Source organism: Fundulus heteroclitus, unplaced genomic scaffold, assembly GCF_011125445.2.
Source record: "Fundulus heteroclitus isolate FHET01 unplaced genomic scaffold, MU-UCD_Fhet_4.1 scaffold_57, whole genome shotgun sequence".
Lineage (NCBI taxonomy): Eukaryota > Metazoa > Chordata > Actinopteri > Cyprinodontiformes > Fundulidae > Fundulus > Fundulus heteroclitus.
Genome location: NW_023397000.1, coordinates 852478 through 879193, shown reverse-complemented (window position 1 = coordinate 879193; position 26716 = coordinate 852478). Strand labels below are relative to the sequence as shown.

General features: G+C 42.7%; 1 protein-coding gene across 3 annotated transcripts in view; it reads right to left on the bottom strand.

The window, feature by feature from the left end:
- The window catches only part of ccdc102a (coiled-coil domain containing 102A), a 102868-nt gene that overhangs the window by 10222 nt on the left and 65930 nt on the right, over positions 1 to 26716 (bottom strand). For 2 of the 3 annotated variants that reach the window (XM_021312341.2, XM_021312343.2), the window contains exons 8-10: positions 12780 to 12950; positions 11786 to 11889; positions 9029 to 9212 (exon numbers count right to left, since the gene is read on the bottom strand). In XM_021312341.2, coding sequence (XP_021168016.2) covers positions 9068 to 9212; positions 11786 to 11889; positions 12780 to 12950 — 420 coding nt within the window. In that variant the 3' untranslated portion in view covers positions 9029 to 9067. The remainder of the gene's footprint in view (positions 1 to 9028; positions 9213 to 11785; positions 11890 to 12779; positions 12951 to 26716) is intronic. The other variant, XM_012855610.3, reaches the window with a different exon arrangement.

Genomic DNA, 26716 nt, shown 5'->3' with positions numbered 1-26716 from the left:
TCCTTCTTCTCTCATATTAACAACCTTACCCGCTCCGCTTACTTTCACTTACACCATGTCAATCGCCTTCGCCCCTCTCTCTCCCCTAGCTCCACCTGTACTTTTGTTCATAGTCTGGTCACTTCCCGCATCGATTACTGTAATTCTCTTCTTTTCGGTCTTCCCAAAAATCCATTCACAAGCTTCAGTCAGTACAAAACTCAGCAGCTCGCATCATTTCTAGAACCCCCTCTTTTCATCACATCACCCCAGTCCTGCAGCAGCTCCACTGGCTACCTGTGAATTATAGAATTCAGTTCAAAATCCTCCTACTTACTTTTAAAGTTATTCACAATCTCTCCCCTCCATATCTCTCTGATTTACTTCAAATTTCTACTCCCTTTGCATACTTAGATCTTCTTCAGCAACTCATGAAATTATAAGCGACTTTAGAAAAAAAGAAGCCCAAAGCCGCATGATACAAGCAGACTTGCCAACAGTAAGCAAGGGTCTGTTGTGCAACAGTCTCTAGCATTCCTGGAACTACGGATAGTGCTGAGGGTAAAAGAAACAGTCCAGAGAGCGCTGCAGGGAAAAATACACGTCAAAAAAATGTCGGCGTTATGGTGTAACACGTTAATAACGCCTTAAAACTGACAGCCCTAGTAAAAACTCATATTTACTTCAAGAATTATATATCTTTTTGTTATATTTTTTACCCACGGAGGTCACCATTTTTTCAGCTATACATACTGGTTAATGATGTGGTCATCTCCAACTGGACTGGAACCTAAAGAGTTATCACAGTTTTTTATTTTATTGAGTTTGACTGTTGTAAATTTAGACAATGCCATATGGTGTTGCTGTTGGCTGTACTTTGAAAACATAAAACAAGAGAAACGGTGAGGTGAGCCTTCACCACATTCCTCATTAAAAAAAGAAAAGTGCAATGGAAAAAAGCTGTTGGAAGAAGACAACTTCCGAAGGACTCACATTTGTGCTCTCAACACTTCATTCCAGAAGATTTTGAGTCATTTGTACAAACAAAATTGATGAAGGCGCTAACAGGTGGGAGTCACCCTTGCAAGCTAAAACCAACTGCTGTGCCGACTATTTTTATCCACGAAGCGCCTAAACCCTGATGCCTTGCAAGCAAAAGAGGCTGGGAGAAACATTAGACAGGCAACACTGGAAGCCCTTTTAAATAATGAAGCTACTGCCACTGCTGGAGGTACCGAATGTGAAATCACGGACCCGACACTGTCTCACTCTGTCTGACTATCTTCGAGGTCGGTCATGTTTTCAGCTCTCTGCAGAGCTCCTTATCTGCTTGCCCTGCCGCACCCGTCTCTCCTGCTATTTGCTTCGTTCTGTGTCTTTGTGCAATTTCTTCACAGCAACCAAAAAGCTCGGAAACAGAAGCTAATCAAATTATGGATCTCGTCAGCTGGTCTCTAAATGCCATTGATCAATTTTTTTCAACTGGAAAGCAAAGGAACGGGGAGCATTCCTGTCCTGATGGAACTTTTTTTGCGGGATACTCCGTGGATCGGTGGAATAGGTGGTCCACGGTGTGCCTCTCAATCATTTCCGTGGAGGACGCCGAAGACAAGTATATATTTGGATTTATGATTCTCGGATTTCTCCTTATTGGATGTGGGGGATTTCTGATGTATCAGCAACTTCAGCGACTGCTGGCAGCAAATTCGGCCTTTATTAGACTGGGTATTTAAATCAGACTTTCCACTATCTAAATTCTCCCCTGCGTTGTTATGGCGAAATCGCACAGACCTACTCCCCCTGCTTCCTCACCCCCCCTGCAAGACATCTGTGGAGGCGTCAAGCTGGAGCTGTGAAGTGATAATAGACTTTCCATCAAGGACACTTGCCTGCCAGAGGGATGGCCTTCATGGACATACAGATTTCCACACAACATGCACAAACCACTGACCACATTTATCTCATGGACTACACACGACCAATCTAAAATGTTCTCCTTCTGCTATTATGTGTCTCGTTATATGTGTGCCTTTATGCAATGAGGTTTTTTTACGTAGGACTTCGCATACTGTAACATTTTTTACATCATGATAAATTCTTGTCTTTTTTCCCTCCACTACCCTGATGTTCTAAATCTTCCTTCAACAGATTTCAAGGGCAGCGCCTCATAGTCTCCGTGTAAATGGGGTCTGGGGCTGGGTGGAGGAATGCGTGTAACGGCTGCGCTTATAGCAGCGGCCGACTGGCTGCGTTCCTTGGCAACGCAAGGCCTCAGTCAATCGTTCCCCCAAAATGTTTGTTTGATTATGGACGGTTGTACTGGAACTGATTTTTCGATTGCAATGCAAATTGTAATTGACAATAAAATTTGATTGATTGATTGATTGATTGATTGATTGATTGATTGACTGACACTGGGCCGAAGACCAGACCCTTAACAGGTGTTAACGGACCGAAGACCAGACCAATTAGATCCTAAGCATGTGTTATTGGGCCTGACAACAGACACAGAGCACTACTTGCCGGATCACACATTCCTACGAGCGGAACGTCATTCATCATTTCATTATTTATTTATTAATATTATTGTTATTATTATTACTACATTGTCATCAATTTCAACATGCTCTAGTTAAAACTGAAAAGGTTTAACATTATTCATTGCTGTTTTGGTTTGAGGGAGCTAGCGTGAAAGAGTGATACTGTGGTAGTGTACGCAAAGCAAGAATGGCTTACGGCCTAGTTTGTTCTCGTCTGGGTCCCTAACCACTAGGCCTCCCATATATTTGCATCTAGAGAGGCCGCAAAGGTCAGCAGTTCAAAACTTAGTCTGTCACTCTGTAACAAAGGATACGTTCACAATGCAGCGAAATGCGACCCAAATTGGATCTTTTTGCTCATATGCAACCGGTTTCTGTCTTTTTCACAAAAGTGTGAATGGCCCATTTCCGATATTTTCATCCCCCAAAAAATCTGATTTGTGCCACTTTCATATGTGGTAATAATTCAGATACGTATCTGATTTTTTTCAAAGCATCGGCAGTCTGAACGGCCATGTTGCATTTTATAGGACTATCACATCACTCTCCAGTATCTCACTACATATCCACACACAGTAGTCACTGTTGGCGCTCTATAATAGACCATTGTTAATAGCTGTGCTACCTTCTTCTTATCTTATTTCTTCTTGCTATGATGCGGTCTTAACATTGTCGGTTCTCATTGCTCAACATCTTTCTACTATTATCTGGTTTTTTTTTCCTTTTGAACATTTTTTCTTTAAACAAAACTTTATTGAACACTTCTAGATTGTTTCTAGAAGTGTTCCTCAAACAGTGCGCTGCCACGTGACTTCTCCTTCTGTTATCTGCGCTTGTGGGACAATTTGCGGTTTTAAACCATTCAGACAGAAGTCTGATGACGGCCACATTTAATAGTAGTATGAAGACTACCTAAAAAAAAAAATCTGATTTCAGCAAAAAAAATCATAATTGATTATCAAGACCTGCAGTGTGAACATAGCCTTAGTCTGTCACAAGAGCAAGACTCTTGACCACAGGTTGCTCATTATGTGGCAGCAGACTGTTTCCTAAGGGATGGTACAAACACTGAGACAAATTTCCCCTCTGTGGAACTATAAAGGGAAATTTATTTTTATAGAGCTGATATAATGAATATTAACCAAGCAAAGTGTTCTTATGTGAACTGTTTGCTATCTCTTCCATGGACAGTGGAAATTAAGGGACTGGGGTACATGTACCCTACACGCTAAGCAACACAAGATAAGCAAAATATAAGATAAGGTAATAAAGAAAACATTATCAGAATATGCCTACACTGGACATCAACAGCAATAAGTAATTTAAGAAATCTACTGGCTAGTCATAGGACTTGTACTGAATGAGCAAAGGCTAAAAGATTGAAACGAGGAAAGCTCTCACTTGAACCAACTATGACACCATTGAGAGTCGACTTCCAACTTTCACGCCTTTAATATCTTTATCTTAACATCTTTTTCTTTTATGCAATGATTTTATACTTATACTTTTTCTTTCTGTCCTTCCTTTGATACTTTGATTCTGGTGTATGAATAGTTCTATATAAATAAACTTGCCTACAATTAAAATTTCCACATCTGCCATTGATTTAACATGTGGTACCTCTGACTCAGTCAATATTAATGCTCTCTTGACTACTGTCTTCATAAAGTTACTATGTTAAGTAACTGGCTGCTATGCTTGTTGTGAAAATGTTGTTCCCATGGTTCAGCTGACCGACTCCGTACTCCCGAGCCATGCCCCGTCAAACCATGCTCACCCTCCAACGCTCTCGGCCTCCCTGCCTCACCTCCATCGACCCCTGGAGAGACGATTCCTTCTTAGAGCCCCGACGCCCCGCCTCCAGTGATCCGCTCCACAGAGTCCTCTCACTTACTTTAATCTTTCCACTCTAGTCGATTCTGATTGCGACTTTAATTTAATAGATCAATCTGGCAAGCCCAGATTGAAACTGAACCACTTGCCACTCCCTTCCAGGTCTTAGCCCTGAATGGCAAGAGCCTCCCCTGGGTAACCCACCGGCCCAAGCCTGTCGAACTAGTAATTTCCTGTAACCACAGAGAACAAGCTTCGTTTTACCTGTTTCCCATCAAACATTCTCCGATTGTTCTAAGCATCTCCTGGTTAAAACAGCACACTCCGCATTTAATTGGTCCGAGCTGAGAATCCAATCCTGGTGCCCTAATTGTCATTCCCTTTGTCTACAGTCTGCCGTTCCCCCAAGTTAGTCTCCGGTGGTTCCCGAGGAGGAGGACTCCATCCATCTCGGTCAGGAACCATAAGAATACTGAGATCCTAAGCTAGTATTCTGCAAGAGCAAAGCCAAGTCGTTACCTCCACATCGGCCGTATGATTGTGCGATAGATCTTCTACCTGGGGCACCATTACCCTCCAGCCAACTTTATAATATCTCTGAGATCAAACGGCAAGCTCTAGAGCACGGATTCCCAAAGTGCGTGAGCTGGTGGTCTTCACTAAATTAGACCTACGAAATGCCTGGATGAGTGGAAAACAGCTTTCAAGACACCCATGGGCCATTTTAAATACTTAGTCATGCCGTTTGGACTTTGTGATGCCGTTTTCCATGCCCTTGTAAATTATATTCTCAGAGACTTTCTTAACATCTTTGTTTTGGTATACCTCGACGACATTCTCATCTATTCTAAGAACCTCACTGAGCATTGACGTCACATTCGTTCTACCGCTGCTTCATCCGTAAATATAGCCAGATTGCCACCCCACTACATGCCCTAACATCCACCAATTCTTTTTTTTCCCCCCAGTGTCCTGTCTAGCAATGTGGCAATAAGAATTGATTTCTTAATGCCAAATAGAGCTCGACAGATTTTACTTTCACAAGTTGAGCAATCAGCTTTCACCATAATGCTCCGCTTGATTTATGCATATTTTATTGTGATTCCTGCAGAGAGAATTTCAAATTATGTGGACACTACAATGGGAAAGTAGGAGAGTAAAGGAAGAACAAGAAGAGAAAAAAAAGAAAGAGAAGAGGTGAAAGAAAGAATAGATAAAAGGGAAAGAATGATAAAACGTCTTCCGTCTGCTTCATCACCTGAAAAGAGAGATGTAAAAAGAACAGCACAACCAACAGACATAGTGTAACAGATACAATAGAGTAACACCTTGATACTATTGCTAAATCATATGTATTATTATTTAAGCTGACATGTGTAAAGTGATACCTGAGAAAAGAAAGTGAATAAATAAATAAATAAATAAATAAATTACGGGCTTTCTGTATAGAAGTGAACACTTAGAACCTGGAACCCAGCACATGTGGGTGTTTGTGAGGGTGCACTTGTGTATGTGAAATTTATCCAAAAGGAAATTGCTCAATGGTGGTTGTGAAGAACCAAAGGCGCCGGAGCAGCGTGTGCCAAACCCGAGGGCCGCCAATGCGCCAGCGGGCCAAGGCGCCAGCCAACGGAGGGGGGCAGGACGTGGGGGGATGGGCTCAGCACCTAGCGGAGACTTGAGATGTTCTTGGGAGAGGGAGCGGACCGGACCCGAACCAGGCAAAAAAAAAAAAAAGAGACTCATTCACACCATCCCACCCTAGTGCCCCACTCACCACACACATACTTACAAAAAAACCCGACGCTGTACACACATTACCACATAACACTCACATCCAACAATCCCAAGTGCCTGTGCCCGACCCCCGATCCCGCCCCCGGACAAGACGCCCCCCGGACCAGGCCCCCCAGGGAGGGGGCCAACATGACCCCTACGGGCCACCCAACCAGAACCCCCCTTACCCCCTAAATAGCTAATAAATCCACTCCCTCACCCACCTTATCCTAGCCACCCCTCCCCCCACCCCTTTCTGGGGAGAGCAGAGGCGTCAGCCCCAGTCCTGGCAAGCCGCTCGCGCCCCACAGCAACCCCCGCCAAGACCCCAGACCCAGTGGCCCGCTCCTCCTCCAGGCCCCAGCCTCCGTGCCACAATCAGAGAACGGGGGTGTGGAAAAGACCCCGATCCTCCCTATGCCTGCTCAGATGTTGTGTTGTTGCATGTTGTTCTCAAAACTGAGAGCGCCGAAGGGGGTGCCTGGCACAGCACACACACACCCTCCGTAAGGTAGCTGGTGCCAGCGCACCCCCTCCAAGTAACTGTCCAGAACCCTCAATGTCTAAATGCGGGAGGGGGTGAAGGGAGCCATCCGAGGCGAGGCTCACACAACATAAGCCCCCCCCCCCCCCCCCAGACGTCTTCCCCCCACCCCCCACCCCTACCATGGCCTACATGAATGTGCGTTGTGAAAATGTTTGGAGTGAAAGTGTCTAAAATGCATAATAAACATGGGGTGAGGGACGTCATCAGAGAGTGGCAACCTCCAGTAACACCCCCCACCCCAAGGTCCTACATGTGTGGCAGCGTGATGGAGCAGGCAGAGGGAGGAGTCCGGTGATGGGGAGAAAAGGACTGGGGAGCCTACAGCTCCCAGGGAGCCAGCTCCCCTACTGACTCCAATAGGCACCCCCGCTCCCCGAAAGCCCACCCGGAGAAGGGGGCCCCACCAGTGGCAGCCAGGGAGAGGTGGCAGGGCCCGCGAGCCAACCACCCACCCACCAGGACCAACACCTCCACCCCCCCCCCCCCCCCCCCCCCCCCCAGCCCACCCACCAAGCCTACTGGCTCCCCCCCAATAATAATAATAATAATAATAATAATAATTAATAAATAAGAGGGGGACCCTGGCTAGCCAGCCCGCACGAGCCATCCAAAACCCCCACCGCTCAGCCCCAGGCGAAACCCGTACCGGGAGACGGCACGGACCAGGACCAAGACAGGGGCCGGACACCAGCCCACCAAAACGTCCACATTCACCCTCCCCCCCACACCCCACCCATAGATGTAATCCCTCCCCAGCACTAACATTCAAACAACTCTCCATACATACAACAATAGACATCCAGGCTGGGTTAGTCCCTACTCCCCCTCCCTCCCCTCCCCCCACTGGCAGAGTGCCAACTCAAAGAAGGGGAAGAGCATCTGCCCTGAGATGTTAATGTCCATGCACCCACGTCCATCACCACAAAACTCCCCAAGAGCGCCGCAGGCAGCAGCTGTAGGCCGCCCATAGGCCTACAGCGGCCCCTCCCAGTTGGGGGCAACAGACCCAGAGGTCAGACCCACCAGGCGCCACACTCCGAGTGCCCCCCAGAGCCCCAGGGACCCCCTATCCGCCACTGCGCCCTGCAAGAAGCAACCCACCGCCCCCATTCCACTAAGTGATGGTGCTGATCAAAGGAGCCCAAAAAGATCGATCAGATGTGGATGCAGATGCTGTCTCAAGATTAATATGATCCAACAAAAGATCTCTATACTGATTGATACTGAGATTTTCCTTACTTTTCCAACTTATGAGGATAGTTTTCTATTCACATCCACCAATTCAACGTTTGCCTGGAACCCAGAGGCCAACTCCGTCTTTCTGGAATTGAAGAAAAAGTTCTCTCAAGCGCCCATCCTTGTGCACCCTGACCCGCAGAAGCAATTCACCTTGGAGATCGACGCTGCAGACACTGGAGTTAAAGCTGTTCTATCTTGGCACTCTGATTCCGACCATAAGCTCCATCCTTGTGCCTATTTCTCCTGACACCTATCCCCCGCCAAATGGAATTATGACATAGGGGACAGAGAACTACTAGCCATTAAATTGGCCCTTGAAGAATGACGCCACTGGTTAATTAAAGGTACCAGTTGAACCATACCCATGATCACCCGGCGATTTTGGTGGCCATCACTACATAAAGACGTCAAGGAATACGTTCTGGCATGTTTCATGTGCGAATCAACAACTTGAATCCACTCTCAGATGTCTCACCACCACCAACCCATGGGTCGAGTATGCCCACAACTCGCACGTCTCTGCCGCCACTGGTCACTCCCCCTTTGAAGTATCCCTAGGTTATCAGCCACCACTGTTCCGTTTCGACGAGAAGGAGGATTTTTTGTCCCTTCTGTCCACCATCACATACAATGTTGCAGACACATCTGGTCCAACACACCATCAAGGCCCTCCAAGGCACCGCGGAGCAGAACCGCAGGTTTGCTTACAAGAAGCATACACCAGCTCCAGAATACCAACCCGGTCAAAAAGTCTGGCTCTCCTCCCATGACATCCCCTTCAAATCCACAGACACTGGCTTCCCGCTTCATCGGCCCCTATGAAATCAAGTCCGTCATCAGTCACACCGCAGTTCGTCTCCGCCTCCCTCCTAACTCCCGGGTCCATTCTACGTTCCATGTCTCCCAAGTCAAGCCAGTCCGGACCAGTACCTTGTACCCTCCGGCCGAACCACCTCCACCCGCCTGGGACCTCAAGGGGCACCCAATCTACCCAGTCCACCGGATCGTGGACGCTGGTCGACGAGGTCGGGGCTGGCAGTACCTTGTCGATTGGGAGGGCTATGGTCCTGAGGACCGCACCCGGGTGCCCAGCTCGTTCATTTATGACCCTTACCTCATCTCGGACTACCTCTCCTCTCGCCCCTCCACGTCCTCAGGGCTGCTGGGTGGCAGCCGTTGAGGGGGATAGTGTCAGGATCTGGGAGCGGCTCCCGGTCAGTGTGCTGCTGCTGCTCTCCATCTTTCTCAACAGGTGGCGGAGCCGCAGGTGTTTCTCGTTTTGCGATCCTCTGGAGGAGCTTAAAAGCAGACGGCTGTTAGTACTTCACTGCCAGAGTGTTTACCCTCATAGTATGACTCAGCTGGCCCCCTGTCACAAGACGTTTTGATCTCTTCACGTCTCACCTTGTGTCTGTCGTACCTCAGGTTTTATCCAGCGCCAGATCCCGCTCCGAAATCCTCCGCGGTCTACCGAAAGTTCCCAAGGTAGACTCTTCCCCAGAGATTCCCAGCTGACCGACCAAGTCCTCCCGCGCCGTGCCCTATCGAAGCCTGCTCACCCTCCACCACTCTTTGCCTCCCTGCCTCACTTCTACCGTCCTCTGGAGAGACATTTCCTTCTCGCATCCCCGACATCCAGCCTCCAGTCATCCACCCAGTCTGCTCACTTCCTTCCCCCCTGGCGGATTGTCAACTCACCCACAGTAAGCTACTCCTTCTGATCAAGAGTACCTCAGCTCGTTGTTTTCCTTCACTAACCTCTCGCCCGCTCGTTGTCACAGTTACGCTCCCACTCCTTCGTTCCCGGAGGTCCCGTTCCGATCCAGCTTTGCTTACAGATCTTTGGTCTGCCCCCTTCGCCTTAATAAATAATTTTAATTAAGCTGCTGAGCCAGTCTGTCTCTCCACTCCCCCCGGATAGGTTGCAGAGCCCGGTGGTAAGCATCTCACCCACGAACCCCAAATATCGTTCCCCTCTTGCGTAGTTAACCCTCTGCCTTTCCTCACTGATCGCACAAGCTCATTCCAGCGCCAGTGTGTTCCCACTCTGTTAACTTTAAACCCGAGTGTGCTTTAATAAAAGCTCTGAACTGCTCTTTGTCTCCCGAGTGTGGTCTGCATGTGGGCTAAGCACCTAAAAACCATGACAGTGTGTCTATGTCTGAATAAGTGATTGGTTTGTTTGAAAAATTTCTTCATTGTACTTCATATTTAAAGATAACTGACATTGTGATTTGTAATGTTTACAGTTTTGATCCGTGAGGCAGACACCCCGTCTACTTTTAAGACTAATCTTAAAACTTTCCTATTTGACAAAGCTTCTAGTTAGAGTGGCTCATGTTACCCTGAGCTACCTCTATAGTTATGTTGCTATAGGCTTAGGCTACTGGAGGACATCAGGGCCTATTTTTCTCACTCTGCTGAGTTCTACTGTTCTCCAGTCTACTTTCTCCAGTTTTGCATGACTGTTGTTATTTCAGCTTTTAACTTTTTGTTCTCTCTCTCCATTGTAGGTACACCTGGTCTGGCATTCTGTTAGCTGTGGCATCATCCAGGAAAGACAGATCACCCGCTACTACCATCTAATGTAGAACAGATTACTAGATCAATGTGTGCTTCTGTGCTTTTTTGCCTGTCTTGTTGTGTCTCTGCTCTGTCTTCTGTAACCCCCAGTCGGTCGAGGCAGATGACCGTTCATACTGAGCGTTCTTCTGCTGGAGGTTTGCCTTCCACTGTCTCTTCATGCTTGCTCAGTATGAGGGATTGCTGCAAAGCCATGGACAATGCTGACGACTCTCCCTGTAGCTCTACGCTTCTTCAGGAGGGAATGCTGCTTGTCTGGACTTTGATTCAATCAACTGGTTCCCTTATATAGAAAATTTATTTTGACCAATCTGTATAATTTGACCCAATCTGTACAATCTGATTGATTTTGACTTTGCAAAGTGCCTTGAGATGACATGTTTCATGAATTGGCGCTATATAAATAAACTTGAATTGAGGTACCTTGCAGCAAGAAGGTTCTAGGTTCAAATCCAACCCTGGGTGTTTCTGCATGGAGTTTGCATGTTCTCCCTGTGCATGCGTGGGTTCTCTCCGGGTACTCCAGCTTCCTCCCACGGTCCAAAAACATGACTGTTAGGTTAAATGGCTTCTCTAAGTTGTCCTTAGGTGTGAGTGTGTGTGTGAATGGTTGTTCGTCCTGTTTGTGTCTGTGTTGCCCTGCGACAGACTGCCGACCTGTTCAGGGTGTACCCCGCCTCCCGCCCAGTGAACGCTGGAGATAGGCACCAGCAACCCCCACGACCCCATGAGGGATTAAGCGGTTTGGAAAATGGATGGATGAATTGAATTAATGACCCTGAAGAAGGCCACAAGGCGCAATGCGTTGGTCTGTTAATAAAGTCTGCCTCTTATACTTCAAGTGTTACTGAAGTTTTAATCTATCAAGTCGACAACGAAGGACAAACTCATCATCACTGTTTGTGCCCATCTATGATCATTCAAACTATCACCACAGAGACAGTAAAGGACCTTAGCTAGAGGACAATTAGGAAAGTAGTTGGGATCTCTGGTAAGGTATCAAAACTTTGAACATGATAAATATCTCCCCGAAATTGACGAAAGAACAGGGTAGCTCCTCCCAATGCCCGTCAGTCCACTCTGGCCACACGTTGCTCAGAGCATCCAAGTAGAGTCGTTGAATGCCTTTTTGACACTCAATACACATTGGGTGTGATCGCACCATTAGAGTTAGGTAAGGCCATAGAAAGGGTTGAATGGGAGTAAATGGAAGTCAAGGTGAGGTCCTCAAAAAGTATTTAAAACGCGTGCGTGCGTGTGTGAGAGAGAAAGAGAGAGAGAGACTCACCTTGACTGTAAATGTTCAAGTTGAACCTGCAGATTCTCAGTCTGCTCCACCTGCTCATCCAGGGATCTCTGCAGCTTCCTTGTCTGGTTATGAGACTCGTCCAGCTGGACACACACACACACACACACACACACACACACACACACACACACACACACACACACACAGGTCTCTTAATACTGTCAGCTGTCATGGTCTTTGGGATATTTATCGCGTGAAAAAGTTTACTATGGTTATCGAAAAGCTAGGTTAAGATCAACAAACTGGGGAAGTTGCCGAAACAGAACAAACCACCCAGTGATCTTTATCAGCTCAGTTCTGTTGTCAAATGTTGCGGGTCTAAAACCCTACTTATGACTGATGCCGATTGGTCTATGTTGTTTCTGTGACCTTCAGTACAACACATGTTAATAGAAAAAAACAACATGTGAAATGACTTGCCCTATTACAATGTATTTCAGGTTTTATTGCTTTAGCTTGATTTTCCATATATGTTCAGGGTATTTTCACCAACTGGCTCAAAATGGAACTAGACAGTGTTGTTTTTAGTTGTAGTCTAAACTAAACTATTCAGATTTTTTTATGTGTTCATTTTATTTGTTCCCATTCATTTATAATAGTTTTGTGCAGCAAAAAACTGATGAGAGAATTTTTTTTAGTAAGTAATAGCAATAATTTTACAAAGACACAAAATCTAAATCTGGCTTTAAAATAAAAATGTAACTGGTAGAAAACCTGTGACCAGGTCACAGTGTAATGACATGTAAAACTGCCAGAGGAGTGGGCTCTTACATACCAGTGATTAGATACATCACACTCACTCGACTCCTCGAACTTACCAAACTGATGTGCATATATTTTGCATCAGTTTTGAATTAAGTATTCAAAACAGTACAATTACTACTAATTTAAATACCAAAGGAAATATTATTAATGTATTACAACAAAACCCTCAAAGACAGAAAAAAACACTCTTATTTAGACATGTTCCTACCTCATCTTCAGCCTGTCCCAGTTCTTTCTTGAGCTCCTCAACCCTTAAACGAAGCTTCTTAACCTCAGCATCATGGCTCTCTACCCTCCGGTTAGCATGTGCCAGCTCTGCAGTCTTCTCCTGGAACTGCTTCTTAAGCTTCGCATGAAGATGACGAAGATCAGCCAACTCCTGAAGACAGAGCAGAGGCTTAGACAGTGGCGGCTGGCCCATAGGGGGCACTCGGGCGCTGCCCTCCCTAGATGTGGAGGGGAAAAGTCAAAATATATATAGATTTTAAAAGTATTATTAATGTCAGTTTTAATTAATAGTACATGGCTACATGTAATAAGAATTATTAAAACACTTCTACTAATTGACTATATCATTTAACAGTGCATTTCCACCAACAGAACGTATCATTTCTCTTCTTCTACACTTCTGGGGCTGTCACTCAAGGAGCCCTACAAGTGTAGCGAAATATCCAATCGTATACTGTTGCTAGGGAAGATTTATAAATATTTGGCCAATCAGCATCGCCAAAATGAATGGCTTTGGGGCTCCTGGAGTCATAGCCCTAGCTGCACAGTGATAGGTGCACTTCACGCGTGACGTCATGAGCTACATCCGGGTCACAGTGGTCGGCAAAAACATTACTGTTTTCGCTTACCAGCGTGACAAAACGGGTAAATTAGAGCGTACTTTTAGTTTATTTTTGGAATCTAAACAATGCCTACGACTTGTGTTTACCTGATTGCACACAGAGGCATTCCAAATCGTCGGATGTACATTTCTTTTGTTTACCGAAGGACGAAGAAAGAAGAAAGAAATGGATAATTTCAATGAAAAGGATGAAGGAAGACAATCCCAATGGACTGTGGGAGCCATCTTACCATGACAGAATTTGCAGTCTACACTTCATCTCCGGTAAATACAACTTAATTTTGCATTAGTCATTGTTCTACTTAAATCATTATATAAATAAAGAAATAGGATATATATTTAAGTGAAGACGTAAACGTTTGTTTCGTAATAATATACGTACATGTACAATGTATACAAACCCTCTGGCATGAGTCTGTGAAAAGGATTAATAAGACAATAAATAAAACACCAAAATAATCCTTTGTGAACAATGTTTTTTTATTAATTAAATGCTTATTGTGGAATCGTAGTAATTTTCCAACTTTTAATTTAAATGCATGTACTGGGCTAGGCAGGGAAATCTATTGGCCAGCCCCACCAAGATCTTTTTTCACCACCCGCCACTGGTCTTAGGCTTTTTCATTTATTGTATATTGAAGATGTAATGTGCAAGGCACTTTGTTTTGTAAAGCAAATTTTATTAACAAGAAATTCCAAGTGCTGTACATGAACTGAACATAAGAAAAGAAAAAATTGCAGAAGAATGTACACTGCAGCGGAAGAGTAACAGTTGGTCAAGTGAAAAGACAAGTTGGACTACAAACTAATACATTAACTTTATTTAAAGAACCTCAGGCTTTCAGCACTTTTGCAATCTTATGGGAGTTTGTTGTTGTGGAGCATAAGAACTAAATGCTGGTTTTCTATGGTTGGTTCTAGTTCTGGTTCTGCAGAGTAGACTTGAGACAGAAGACCTGAGTGGTCTGGAGGGTTGATACGCTGATAACAAGTCTGTGGTGTATTTAGGTGCTAAGCCATTCAGGGATTTATAGACTAACTAGGATTTTGAAGTCTATTTTCTGAGAACCAGGGAGCCAGTGTAAGGACTTTAGAACTGGGGTGATGTGTTCTATTTTCTTAGTCTTAGTGAGGAAGTGGTTAACAGCGTTCTGGATCAACTGCAGCTGTCTGATCGACTTTTTTGACGGACCTTTCAAGACACCGTTGCTGTAATCAATAAGACTAAAGATAAAGCATGGATTCATTTCTCAAAATCTTGTGGAGACAGTCCTTTAATCCTGGAAATGTTTTTCTGGTAACAGAAGGCCAACTGTGTAATTGTGTTTAGATGCCTTTGAAGGTTCAGGTATAAGTCCGTCACTTGACTTAGATTTTGGGTCTAATCAGTGATTATTAGCTGAAGCAGCTGGTCCAAAAATTATTACTTCAGCTTTGTTTTTGGCACATCCATGCATTGATTCTTCTAAGCATTTACTCAGTGCTTGAATGGATTCACAGTCACCTGGTGACATGGTGATGTAGAGCTGTGTGTCGTCTGCATAGTTATGGTAACGGATATTGTTGTTTTTTATGATCTGAGCTAAAGGGAGCATGTAGATATTGAAGAGGAGGGGACCCAGGATGGACCCTTGGGGAACCCCACATACGAAAAGGGGGAAATTCTCATCCTCTGCGGAGTGGAGGACCTCCCTGGCATTGGAGGAACTGCTGGAACAAAGCTAAGTTGCACTCTTACTTCTGCACAACCAGCCGCGAAGTAAATAATGCTGAAACAGCTTTGTTTATTTTTGTCAGCTGTTGCAGGATCGAGACTTCGCGGATTGGTCACCTTCCCTCACCAAAGAAGCTGAGAGCTCGGACTACTAAAAGGATGTAGGCCCAGGCCTCCGATCCCAACCATGTTAAGGCTAGCTCATGGCCAGATGTCTGCTGCTGCTAGGCCGCAGAGCCGCAGGCTAGCCCGCTGCTGAAATGATAAATGTTTTTACCTTCTTTTTCAAGAGGGTAACGTTGTATAATGCAAAACGCAACGAGAAAGTAATGGCATCAACGAAAGCATCAATTTGTAAATGGGAAGAAATAACATTGCTGTCCTCTACTGGGTATTTCTGTGATACTGGGACATTAAAAGGGGACATGCTCTTTAAAGTTTGTTACAACATTATTTGACAAAGATCTACTATAATGAAAGCTTCTTTTGTGGGTCGAGAACTCAGATAAATTGAACTCAAATGTTGTTTAAAATGGTCAGATTGGACAGGGTCAGTGGCAGCTGGTGGTGATAATTGTAGGGTGGGCTAACAGATAACGATTTATACGTAATAAAATGCTACAGACTGAATTCTAACAACAGAAGCATGCAACTCGAAATAAAGAAAATCTGCTATAAGTGGACATGTCCTTTTTGAGCTCAAAGATAACCACTAAAAAGCCAAGAAAACATACCAAAAACAAGTTTAAACAGCTGTCAGTTGTCCAACCTACTTTACCTGCATTAGGGGTTTTAACGAATAATGTTTTAAATCAAAAATTCCTTGTTGAGTCCAACCTGTGTTTCCTCCAAACAGCAAACACAGAAAGCAGAAAATAATTTTTTTGTTACACTTGCCGTTAGCCAATCACAGAAGAACTAGATTTTTTTGTGCCACTTTTCCCTTTGTAGGAATTGAATATCCTTTGGAGTATGCGCATTGGCTAAATTGTGGCCTTGGGCTGACGCTGGGCTGGAAAAAATGAGCCCCAATGAGCCGCAAACTGAGGGGACGTGGTGAGACGTCAATTATTCTGAACCAAAAAAGACATTACATGAGCGGGGCTGTGAAAAATTAGTGCTATGGAAAGACCCTAGGATTTTCAAAGACTGTTTGGCACCGGTTTTGTTGTAAATTTGACAAATTTGACATGGACCATATTTTTAATTTGTGGTTATTTGGTATTTTAAAAAAAATTGTAAACACCAGGGAGGGCTTAGCCCTACTAGCCCACTTAAACCAGCCGTCCCTGGAAAGGGTTGTGAGAAAAATACTGTTAATTCCTTGAAATCAATGCCATATATCAGTATGAAGGCAATAATGCGTTGGTTTATGCACATTTTGAGCAAAACCAATTAAATCTAGGATAGTATTAAAGGTTACATTATGGTTATCACATTCATTGTCAACATGAATGTTAAAATCCACCACTATAATAACCTTGTCAGTGTTTAACACTAAATCAGATAAGAAGTCTGACGAACGATAGAAAAAAACAGAGTAAGGGCCTGATGGACGATACAAAAGAACAAACAGAAGAGGTTTTATTGCTTTGCAGTTTGGATAAGTGAAGCTAAGGGTTAAATGTTCAAAATAATTGTAGTTATTAATTGGCCTGGGACTAATTAATAAATCAAACTGAAAGATGGTTGCTACTCTTCCTCCTCATCCCGTAAAGAAAGGCAAGGCAAGTTTATCCATATAGCACTTTTTAGTAACAACGATTCAAAGTGCTGTACATTTATCTTCTTTTAAGACATAATTTGTAATTTTAAGTGTTCAAATTTACACTAAAATCTTAAATCAAGCACAATCAAAACCTTTTGTCCAATATGGCCAGAAAACCTTAAAATGAGGCAAATGAGTTAAAATGAGATGTATTGCATTTTCCCCCAGTTTCATCAAAATAAATCTTGTTTTAAGATCCAGTAACAAGCTGGAATTGATTCAAGTTTCATACAAAGGCATCTGAAGTGCAGTGTTTATGGTATCACTTAAAGCATGTAATGATTTTAAAGAAATTATAGAACTTTACCCACAACTCATCTTACAGTCCATGGCGTTTCTGATGACCTATGTTTATAATGGCAAATGGCTTGTACTTGTATAGCCCTATAACTAGCCCAACAACCCCAAAGTGCCTTACCCTACAATCAGTCATTCACCCATTTAGACCGTGACAGTGGTGAGCTATGTTAATAGCTACAGACTGGGGCAAGCTGACAAAACAGCCAAAGAAAACAAAACAGGAAACTAGTAAAATCAAATTCCCAATACATCAACATCCATGAATCACTTAATGTTCTTCAAAAAAAATCTTGAAAAGAACAGGTATTGTAAATAGAATATAATGTAGGAATATTAGGTACTGATCCATACTCCAATCCAGAAGGTGGCGGTAATGCACCTAAAGTTGTGTCCCAACTGCCACAAAACAAAGAAGAATAAGAAGACCTTCAACACCAACTCTATGATGACATCAGTGATTCTGGTTCTAGATTCAACAATTACATTTGCAAAAGAAAAGCTGCTTAAGGTTAGTAAGCTTCCCTGAGTTATTAAATAAAGTAGTGCGTTAATAAGTTTAAAGCATTTAGTTTCAAAATCTAGTATGGATAATGTTTTAGAAAGGTCTCAAATAATAAACAGATTAAGTATACTGAGGAAATATGTGTTTTTCCAACTGCGGTCAAGCCAGCCGCCACATTGAAAACAACAGTCAAGCCAGCCGTTACTTGGTTTTGTAGTTCATGCGAACATCATACATTATGGTAGGAAGTCCTGAGACTACTTTTCAAGATACAAGTAATATGTTTGACTTGTATCAACCTTTTTTATTCATTAATTTTACACATATCAACTTGAGTTAGTTGATATAATTTTTACTGCTTTATGTATTTTTTTTATTATTCAGGTCTGCTGGTGAATACGTAAATATATATATTTTGGTCACTCCTATTAGCCTCCATAACAACAAAAAATTCCACGTTAGGTCACTTTGACCTCAGTTGCTGTTGATGTAGCTATTAAACGGTACATTTGCTGTGAACTGTTTTGATTCACCACAAAAGCAAAACACCTCCAGAAAATGCTCAACAGATGTCATCCACATCTGATGTGGAGTTTCAAAACAAAAGGCCCTCAAAATCTCTACATTTATTCACTTTGACCTAAGTTGCTGTCAATGTTGCTATTATACCTTATGCTTTCAGTGGATACTGTCGCTTCAGGTTGTTAGTAGAACACCTTTGGATGCTACTCAACACATTTCAACCACATCTGATGTGGAATTTAAAAATTAAAGTTTTTATCTTCTCACTTACCCAAGCTGGCTGGCTGTGTGCCACTCTTTGCTCTGCTTCACTCTGGTAACTGACGTGAGGCTAACTGTAATATCAAGTGTACCTCACGCTGCTCTAACCCATGACAAACAAACATGTTGTAGTGGCAGTGATAGTGAAGTTCACAGCGTTAAAAGACACATTTTTGGCCTTTTCTGCCGCCATTAAGGCAGAAATACAGGGGGAAAAATATTCCAAACTGGGGAATCATGTCAGGGACGTTATTTCAAGGTAACCACAAACAAATTAATGTTAAAGCCTAAGTTAAAATAGCAGACTACAGGCTGGTTCACACGGCAAGATTTTGAAATAGCTGGCCAGTTTTCAAAGCCTGAGAGACACCACAGGTGAGCTGTTTTCTCAGGCAACCAGAAGTTGCAGTGTGTAGATATCAAACACAATGTTGTTCTTTCATCCAAGAGAGAATATAAGATTAGACTGTAAATTGAAAGCCGCCTGATAGTGAGACTTTTACAGACATCAGGGGATTGTCTTCACAGCAGGGTGGCCCACTATATAAAGACTAGCCGCCTAGGCATATCTTCTTCCGCTGCTGGTCATCAGTTGCACTAAAGGGGAATGATCTCTCTCTTTCGAAGACCTGCTTCATATGCAGGCAGGTTTGAAGTTAATTCTGCAGTCTGTCTTCTGCATAATCAGATGCTGGAGTAAGGAATCAGCCCCTACCGAAACCAGCTTTTGTAATTTTTGTCAGTTTTGGCAGTAAAGCTGGGCAGAGAGAGTTTCCGACGGCAAGACGGTGCCTAAAAACGTTGCAACACCCCCCTCCACAGCCACGCAAGGAAAGTCTGCCGAGTTCCCCCGAAACCGCTTCCTCGCCCCCTGCTCAGCCAACCAGCTTTTTTTTTGGAGTGATTCACTAGAACTCTGCCTCTCGCCCGTTGACAGCTGGAGATAGGCACTAGCAACCCTTGCGACCCCACAAGGGATACACATTTTTTTCAATAAAACCCCTTAAACTGTTTTTCTGCCTCCGTATTTGTGCTCATTCCAGAGTCAGTTTATTTAAACCATGACGAAACAAACTGACCAAAACGACTCTGGAGCACAATTAGGTAGTGCCGTTACCTGGGTGCGATTTGCTGGGGGGATGGGGTGGATTTACCCCCCCTCTGTTTGTGACGTCCCCCCCTCTGGTCATTCATGTTTTATCCCTGGGTGGGATACATTCCTCCCCTCCCCTCTGGTCTGGTCTGAGTAAGTAATATTATGGATTTTTAAAAATGTATATAAATTAGGGCTGTCAGTTTTAACGGGTTATTAACGTGTTAGAGCACAACTCAGACATTTTTTTTGTCGCCGTTAATCGCGCGTCAAAACACACACACCGTTCCCTAACTTTTTTTCCCCCGCCGCGCTCTCAGGACTGTGTTTCTTTTATCCTCTGCGCTTTCTGTAGTTTCAAGAGAGCTAGAGAACTGTAGCAAAACAGACCCGCGCTCACTGTTGCACAGACTGTTTATTTCATGCGACTTTGGGCTTGTTTTTTTTCTAAAGGCGCTTGTACATTTCATAAGTCACTGGTTCAAATTTTGTCCTGATATCAGCATTAGAGCTGATATTCACCGGACAATATTTATTAAAAGTTATTTTAATAAATATTTATTAATATTTATTTATTATTTAATGTTTATTTATTAAACGTTAAATAACTTTAAAACAGTGCATAATTGCACAACAATATCTTGTTCAATAAATTTTCTACAGTTTTACATAAATTAACTAATAATATGAGTTAGGGCCAGACAATGATTCAATAACAATATATATCGATCGATCGACGTGTGGTTCAATAGAAAAAAAAGGTCAGTAAAAGGTTTTCCCTTCCTTTTGTTTTCTAGCCAATCATGTAGGTTAATACTACAGTCATTACATTCTCCCAAGCAATCAGAAACACAGACCCAGGAATGCCCCATCACCTAAATCCACCTCCTTCAAAGAGTTCAGATAGCATGTGCTCTTTTTCTCAAAAGTATAAAATGACCAGGGCTGCAGTTAAAATGTGTGTTTTGAATTATTTGATAATATTGATCCAAAATGAGTTCTGTTTTATCGTCCAGCCTTAATATGAGTGCACGGACACAACATTACATTGAAATATATACATATGTACAACATGTACAACTAACCCCAGTCGGTCGAGGCAGATGACCGTTCATACTGAGCCCGGTTCTGCCGGAGGTTTTCCTTCCCGTTAATGGGTGGTTTTTCTTTCCACTGTCGCTTCATGCTTGCTCAGTATGAGGGATTGCAGCAAAGCCATGTACAATGCAGACGACTCTCCCTGTAGCTCTACGGTTCCCCAGGAGTGACTGCTGCTTGTCGGGACTTTGATGCAATCAACTGGTTTCCTTATATAGGACATTTTTGACCAATCTGTATAATCTGACCCAATCTGTATAATATGATTGAACTTGACTTTGTAAAGTGCCTTGAGATGACATGTTTCATGAATTGGCGCTATATAAATAAAATTGAATTGAATTGAATTGAATGTACATAAGTACATTTAAAATTTTCTATCACACAATAACACCTGTTTTGACAGATTCTTTATCAAGATACTTTCAAGAGTAAAATGTTGTGAATAGCAGCCAAAATTCTAGCAACCTGTCAAAAGCTGTGTTTTCCAGCCAAATATGTTAAGTGGGCTGATCACCTAAAAACTGATGTCAGTTTTTCTTTTTAAACCAATCTCAATATTCAAGATACAATGCAGAAACACCTCGTTACCTAAAGAGGAAACGAACCCTGTAGTTTTGGAAGCAAAAGCAGATTTTTAGCAAATGTGCTGTATATCTTCTAATGTCTGTCTGGGACATGTAGACCACCCTATTAGACATCCATGTATACAGATTCGTAGCCAAAAAAATAAGTACTTTTTGGGTTTGGTATCAACTTCAGTTATTTCCGTATTATTGTGGATGTTGACAAAGACTTTTTTAGATATACAGCAGTCAACGCACATTGATCAAATTAATGTAAACAATATCAAATCATTGTATTGTTTTTTTATTTTAAGTACATTGATGTCAATTTAGGTCAGTTACTGCTACTGCTAATGCAGGCTAGGCACTAACAACCTTTGAGCAACAAGCCCGATGCAAAACCCAATCAAAACAATGTTACTCAAATATTGACCTTGAGTTTGAGGCCCGTAGGGCTTTCATCGATGCAGATGCTACGAGGGATGAAGTCCAACCTGCAAAAATCTTGGATGTGTGTCCATGCATCAAAGATGTTCATAAAGTACATATTTTTTTTTTTTCTATTTTTAATTTTTTTGGGGGGTGGGTTGTACCTGCACTTGATTTACTATGTGTCCTTAATTCAGACTTTCAATACATATTCAATGGTTGAGTGACTGAACATTCCTGTCTAAGGCAATGGCACATAGTTGGTGGCACAAGCAGCAGATACGTTGAGGAAGTGATAGGAAGATGGACAGACTTTTGTGCCAAGGTGCAGTTCTATGTCGTGTGGAGGAAAGCCTTGAAAACCTCTTTTGCTATTGCATTTGCAAATGTGTAATTATTTATACCATAATAACACCATTCTCTTGGTCTTTCTATTCTTAAGTGGACTTCACTCTCGACCTCTTCAATGGTAAACTTGGTGAGGGGACTCCCTTTTCCCCTTACTAAGTTTACCACCAAAGAAGCTTGGCAATAGCTTTGAGGCACTGCTACATGTCCTTAAGGGAAGAGCAGTTTTGTGTTGATTACTGTTGTAGATGTTCAGATTTACAGCAACCTAATTTATGCAAAAAGGTGAAGACAGAAGTGCCTCAAGTGTTCCTCAAATGGCATACACAGAAAGGAATAGCAAAAAAAGTTTAAAAACCTTTCATTCATTCATTTCCCAAACATTAAAAAAATGCACCCTCTTTCATCATATTTTATCAGTTTTCACCTATCCAAAATTCCAAGACCTTGATCAGTCAAAGAAATGTTTTTAAGCAACCACGCCCCATTGTTAAAAATCTAGTGAAGTACTGGCTCTTAAAAAATTGAGATTCAAATAATACACAATACAGGGCTCCACAGTAACCCAGTAGGTAGCACTGTGCCTTGCAGCAAGAAGGTTCTGGGTTCAAATCCAACCCTGGGTCTTTCTGCATGGAGTCTGCATGTTCTCCCTGTGCATACATGGGTTCTCTCTGAGTACTCCAGCTTCCTCCCACAGTCTGAAAACATAATTGTTAGGTTAATTGGCCTCTCTAAATTCTCCTTAGGTGTGAGTGTGTGTGTGAATGGTTGTTTGTCCTGTTTGTCTCTGTGTTGCCCTGCGACAGACTGGCGACCTGTCCAGGGTGAACCCTGCCTCTCACTCATTGACAGCTGGAGATAGGCACCAGCAACCCTCGCGACCCCATGAGGGATTAAGCGGTTTAGAAAATGGATGGATAAAACACAATACCTCAGGCATTCATCCTGGTAGTGTTTACTCTGACCTTTTTTAGCCTAAAAACAGTTTGACTAACACTTTAATTACAAAATGCAGGGTATTAGCACTCGACAGCACAGCGTTCGGGCCATTCTTGTAACCACACATCCATAACGAACACATAATATAAACAACGTTTGTATGTTCATACTACAGCTACTTGTGTCCTATGTGTCTTGCTATTATATACTTCTTTGAACATTTTTATACTGGATTTTTACTTTTTTATTTCTATTTGTCTGCTTTCTTATGCAAATGCATCTACTTTACTAACAAAAAGTACATAAAAACTGTAAAACAGAAGTAAAATATAATAAACAATCCTTTAATTGGGAAACCTTTGTATGCAACCACAGTGAACTACTGTGTAAACAAATATTGGGACCTGAAGGTACAATATTGCACATGTGCATGATGAGTAAGCTGGAAATGATGTACATTGGAGGTGTAAAAAAATAAATAAATAAATAAACAATGAAGTGTGAAAACTGCAAAGCACTTACTATATTGTTAAGACAATAAACATTTGTGCTTATATGTCTGTTGTCCAGTGCTTACACCTTGCGTTTCTAATTAAAGAATCAAGCAGATTCATAAACTCTTTTTGGGGTCAAAAAAGGTCAGACTAAACACTATCAGGACCAATGCTTGGGGTACTGTGTTTTATTTGAAGCTGTATAAAAACTTTCTTTATCACTACGTGACTGCGCCTGTCACGAACGGGGACAGAAGGACCCAGTATTCAGCCAGACAACAATTTAAGATTTCAAGATGGTTTATTTAAGTCAAATAGGTAAGACAGGGACAGGCGGGCTCAGAAGTCAGTATAACAAATCCAGGGTTTGGGTACACAAACAAGCAGACTGGCTAGGAGAGGACAGGCAGATTTGGCAGTCAAGTAACGGGTCCGGTTCGGTACACAACAGGCAGAAAATAACAGAAAAGGTCAGGCAAGCTTAGATAGTCCAGGAACGGGCTAGGTCAGGCACACAGGGTAACAATCCTCACTGGTACATTTCAATGTTGATTCCAAAACAGCCAAAATTGTGGAGTCCAGATTCCAGCTTTCTGCAACATTGTTTCCATTCTGCCAGCAAGTTCAGGAACCACATCTGGCTGCAGTTCTGCTTACACAGCATTTCAGCCTTAGTGCTGGTAGCAGACATACCCTTCAAATAGATCAGGCAGCCTTGACATGGGCAGTTTCAGAATTTCTAGATAACCCAGGTAATCACCAGCTCCAAAAGGCAGAAATTCTGTTATTATAAATCCAGTTTTGGCAGCATTTTCAACGTTCTCGACTGACAAAATGGAGAGACCCACGATCCTCCTCCCACAGTGTGTCCAGCTGCACATGTCCCATCGGGCACAGGGGAGCTCTCCTTCACCCAGTCTTCTCGTCGAGAAAATGTGGTCAGTTATGTTGAGAGTTCAGCTTACCCGATCCATAATTTAGAATTTGGAAGATATGTAAAAAGAGGCTCCAAAAAAGATTGATAGAAGCAGACAGAGAAACAGGGGAGGGTGTATACAGGTGTATATTAGGGTGAAGTGACCTGAAGGTCCTGAGCACAAACATGTTCATCATCCTTGACATGTGGAGGAGATAGATTTGGAAGATGGTGGTTTAGTAGCAGAGTCTGGACTGTGAGGGTGGCTGTGTGGAGAAGATGTCAGATGTAAACCAATCTTAAAAACCTCTTTCATGTTGTTGGTAAAATCCAGGAAAGGGTCATGTGGGCTGAGTGGGAAGAGAGGGGAGGAGGGTGCAGTCTGGGCTGGTGTTTGGGGGAAGGACGTTTTAGGTTCTTTGTTGGAGTAACCAGGGGGTCCATTTTTTGTGTGATAGGTCCTTCTGTGATAGTGATGAAGGCTCTTTCTGTGTAATCTTCCTTGCTATCTTTAGCTTGGCTGTTAAGGGGTACATCGGGCTAATGTGTCTGATGATTGCTAAATGAAACTATATATCATCACAGTTCTGTGTCCTGAAGAACACAGACTACCTCTGAAATTTGTTTAAGCTTAAGCTGTGGAAGACCACTAGGAGTACCCACTCACACCCAGACTACCAGAGGTAAAGTTTTTCACATATGTGGTTATTTGCCACTTTATCTGTGTTTGTGGGGAAAAAAAGAAATTAAGTTTCTATACAAACATAACAAATATCTCTTACCTAATGGTCATGTCAAGATGGTTATGTGTTTCCTTTAAGTCACTTGACCATGGAAATGAATGTTAAGATAGTTGTTTAAAATACAAGACTCAAGATTCCTTATTGTCACCGCATGTTAGTGTGGTGGTATTCTTTTCAGGACATACTCCGGGTTAGAGTACACACAAAAACAAGACAATAAACATGTGTACAGCTTTTTTTCCCCCACATTAGAGCGTGCAAAAGATAAAAAGATATAAGATAAAAACTTTGTGTCAGAGTCTGAGGGCTTGATATCAGTCCCTTTGCAAGTGATATGAGCCATGTTAGGTAGATTAGTCCATCCTTCATGATACACAGGTAATGAGGTAATTAGATGCTTTGTGCAATGATTTTGAGGCTACATTTACAGAAATGTGCAATTGATTTTCCTGAGAGAAGAGTGTGCTAATAGGCAATAACAGTGCAGTGATTGTAACATATGATGGACTTTAACATATTTACATCAAGCACATATCTCCACACAGGGACCCCTGCCTTAAAAAAATGCCTATGTTTTCTATGATGGTGATGGGTGAAGAAATTTCTTTTGTTGTTGATTCAGGTGCAACTCACTCTGTGTTATCTGCTAAATGTATCAAGGAGCAGCCAAAGCTCAGTGGCCGTTATGTTCATTCTGTTTCTGCTTCAGGTGAAACAGGGAACGTTTTTCTGTTCCTCTACAGAGTTGTGCTCCGCAGGGAGTTCGGCTGAAGCATCCCTTTTTGGTGTCGTCCCCGTGTCCATTAAATCTTACGGGTAGAGATTTGATGCACAGATTACAGTTTTTATTGATTGCTTTGACGCAGCAGTCAACTCAAAATCCACATTTTTCAAAACAGTTAACCCAGAGGTCTAAACAGTGGCAACAATGGTCAAAATTACACATTTTGTTTGCAAAAGGCTCCAACTCTGCCAAAACATTTAAAATATGGACCAAAAGCACATTTTGCCCTCAAACAACACAACTTGCACACAAATGTTTGAGCCCTTCCAATCACTCATTACACAAGGGGCAACAGAATACAAAATACCACACTCAAAGTAAATCAGTGTGGCATTGCTGGTTCATTGTAGCCAATCACTGCACGCACCTTACATGTCAGTGTCATTTGTAGTCAAATTTGCCTTCTTGCAAAAAATGGATCCAGAACCAGATATGCTGTGATGCAAATTTTATTGATTATTCATTCTTTTTTTCAGATTGTGACTAACAAATGAAATATTCCAACAGAAGATACTAGAGCTGTCTGTCTCTTCTAGTCTTTTCTCTCTTGACGAATAAGCCACATGGCCTCATCTACATCACACTCAATATTTTTCCTTGCGATGCACCTAGGGGAAAATCTTCTTGCATGCCTGATCCATCCTTGACATGCCTCTGCATCTATATCATGGGCAGCAGCAGTCATTGCACTGAGCAAGGGCATCTGCTCATAAGGGTGGTGATCATATACCTTCCATCTCCATGCGCTGAAGAATTCCTCTATACAGGAATAGATACAGATATATCTGTATATACTGTATAGCAACATTTCCTGC